The sequence below is a fragment of the Rhincodon typus genome, unplaced genomic scaffold, assembly GCF_021869965.1.
Source record: "Rhincodon typus isolate 14 unplaced genomic scaffold, sRhiTyp1.1 hic_rhity00014791, whole genome shotgun sequence".
NCBI lineage: Eukaryota > Metazoa > Chordata > Chondrichthyes > Orectolobiformes > Rhincodontidae > Rhincodon > Rhincodon typus.
The window spans coordinates 3,499-5,688 of NW_025980429.1; the positions used below are offsets into that span (position 1 = coordinate 3,499).

The 2,190-nt window shown below is 57.8% G+C and overlaps 1 protein-coding gene across 1 annotated transcript in view; it reads left to right on the plus strand.

The window, feature by feature from the left end:
* LOC125482678 (C-myc promoter-binding protein-like) overlaps positions 1 to 1,617 on the plus strand; it is a gene marked incomplete at its 3' end in the record, with an annotated part of 3,809 nt that extends 2,192 nt beyond the window's left edge. Inside the window, exons 3-4 of the mRNA XM_048594794.1 lie at positions 1,010 to 1,079; positions 1,448 to 1,617. Of these exons, the coding sequence (XP_048450751.1) occupies positions 1,010 to 1,079; positions 1,448 to 1,617 (240 nt within the window). The remainder of the gene's footprint in view (positions 1 to 1,009; positions 1,080 to 1,447) is intronic.
* Between the last annotated feature and the right edge of the window lie 573 nt (positions 1,618 to 2,190).

Genomic DNA, 2,190 nt, shown 5'->3' on the forward strand with positions numbered 1-2,190 from the left:
CGTCGGGGGGTCAGTCACACAGTGACAGGGCCGCACTGTCGGGGGGTCGGTCAGTCTGTGATACAGTGACAGGGCCGCACTGTTGAGGGGTCAGTGACACGGTGACAGGGCCGCACTGTCGGGGGGGTCAGTCAGTCAGTCAGTGACACAGTGACTGAGAACAGAGACCTAGGTTGCAGGTACATAGTTGTTTGAAAGTGGAATCACAGGTGGATAGGGCGGTGAAGAAGGCATTTGGCACACTTGCCTTTATTGGTACGAGCATTGAGGAGAGGAGTTGGGACATGTTGCAGCTGTTCAGGACATTAGTGAAGCCACTTTAGAAATACTGTGTACAGTTCTGGTCACTCTGCTACAAGAAGAATATTATTGAATTGGAGAGGGTGCAGAAAAGATTTACAGGGATGATACCCAGACTGGAGGATTTGAGTTACAAGGCGTGGCTGGATAGGCTGGGGCTATTTTCCCTGGGGCGTAGGAGGCTCAGGGGTAAACATGTAGAAGCTTTAAAATCATGAGGGGTATCAATAAGGTGTATAGCCAAGGTCTTTGCCGCAGGGGAGGAGTCGAAAACGAGAGGGCATAGGTTTAAGGGGAGAGGAGAAAGATTTAAAGGGACCTGAGGGTGATGCGTGTATGGAACGAGCTGCCAGAGGAAGTGGTAGAAGCAGGTGCAATTACAACATTTAAAAGACATTTGGATGGGTACATGGGTAGGAGAGGTTGAGAGGAATGTGGGTCAAGTACTGGCAAATGGGAATAGTTTAGTTTGGGAAACCTGGTCGATATGGACAAATTATTTGAAGGATCTGTTCCCACATGTCTGGGATGTGGGTTGGGGGCGGTGTGCGTGAAGGGAGTGTCTGGGATGGGGAGGGAGACAGACAGGGGTGTGGGGGGAGTGTCTGGGATGGGGAGGGAGATGGTTTGTGGGAGGGAGCGTACAGCTCTGTACCGACATCCTCTGGTCAGCGCACAATGGCTAACACTGACCTTCCTCTGATTACAGTGGGGTCCAGGAATCTATCTGTGCTACAAGAAGTCCATGGCAAAGGGGACAGCCCTGGCGTACGAAGCTGGTGAGCATGAACCCCCGACAAAATCTAACCGTCCATTTGCAGGGGCCGGAGCCCAGGGGACAGCCGGGTTCAGACAGAACACAGCTGTCCAGAGGGGTCGGTCAGTGACAGGGCCCCCTCTCTCCAGGGGGTCGGTCAGTGACAGGGCCCCCCCTCTCTCCAGGGGGGTCGGTCAGTGACAGGGACCCCTCTCTCCAGGGGGGTCGGTCAGTGACAGGGCCCCCTCTCTCCAGGGGGGTCGGTCAGTGACAGGGCCCCCCCCTCTCTGAGGATGCCATGTTCTGGTGAATGGAGCCCGTTGGTGGGTGGTTGTACTGTGTTGCACTGAAGCTGCCTGTATACCCCGCTGTGATGTGCGTCTCTTCCAGGTTTGATCAGCCGATACCCGGAGACTGATAGTGAGCCGTTTCCCCTGCCTCACACTGTGCCAGTCTTCTGTCTGCCAATGGGAGCTACCATTGAAAGCTGGCCAGCACAGACCAAGTACCAGCTGCCTGTCTTTTCAACCTTTGTACTGACAGCTGGCACAGGGGAGAAGGTAAAATGCCAATGGGGAGAGAGGGCGATGGGGGAGCTGGGAGGGGGAGAGGGGAAGGGCGGGGAGAAGGCAGGAGCAGAGGGGAGAAGTTGGGGGAATGATAAGGCAGGGGAGAGAGAGGCAGAAGTTGGAGGGAGCGGAATGGGGGAGAAGTCGGAAGGAAGAGGGAGAAGTCGGCGGTGGGGGATAGAGGGGCAGCAGGCGGAGGAGCGAAGTGGGTGAGTGAGCAGCTCGTGGTGGGGGAGAAGGTGAGCAGGCAGGGAGCAGGGGGTAGGGAAGGGGTATGTATTGCCCCTGCCCTGTGGTGTGTGCAGGCAGTGGGGGGAAACGTAGCAGGCAGGAGAAGGATAGAGGGAGCAGGTGATGTGTAGAGCGTGATATAATGCCCCGCCCTGTGGTGTGTGACCCCCCCCCCCCCCCCCCCCGGGGGGGCCCCCCCCCCCCCCACTCTGCGGTGTGTGACCCCCTCCTGCCCTGCGGCGTGTGACACCACCCCCTGCCCTGTGGCGTGTGACACCCACCCCTGCCCTGTGGCGTGTGACACCCACCCCTGCCCTGCGGCGTGTGACACCC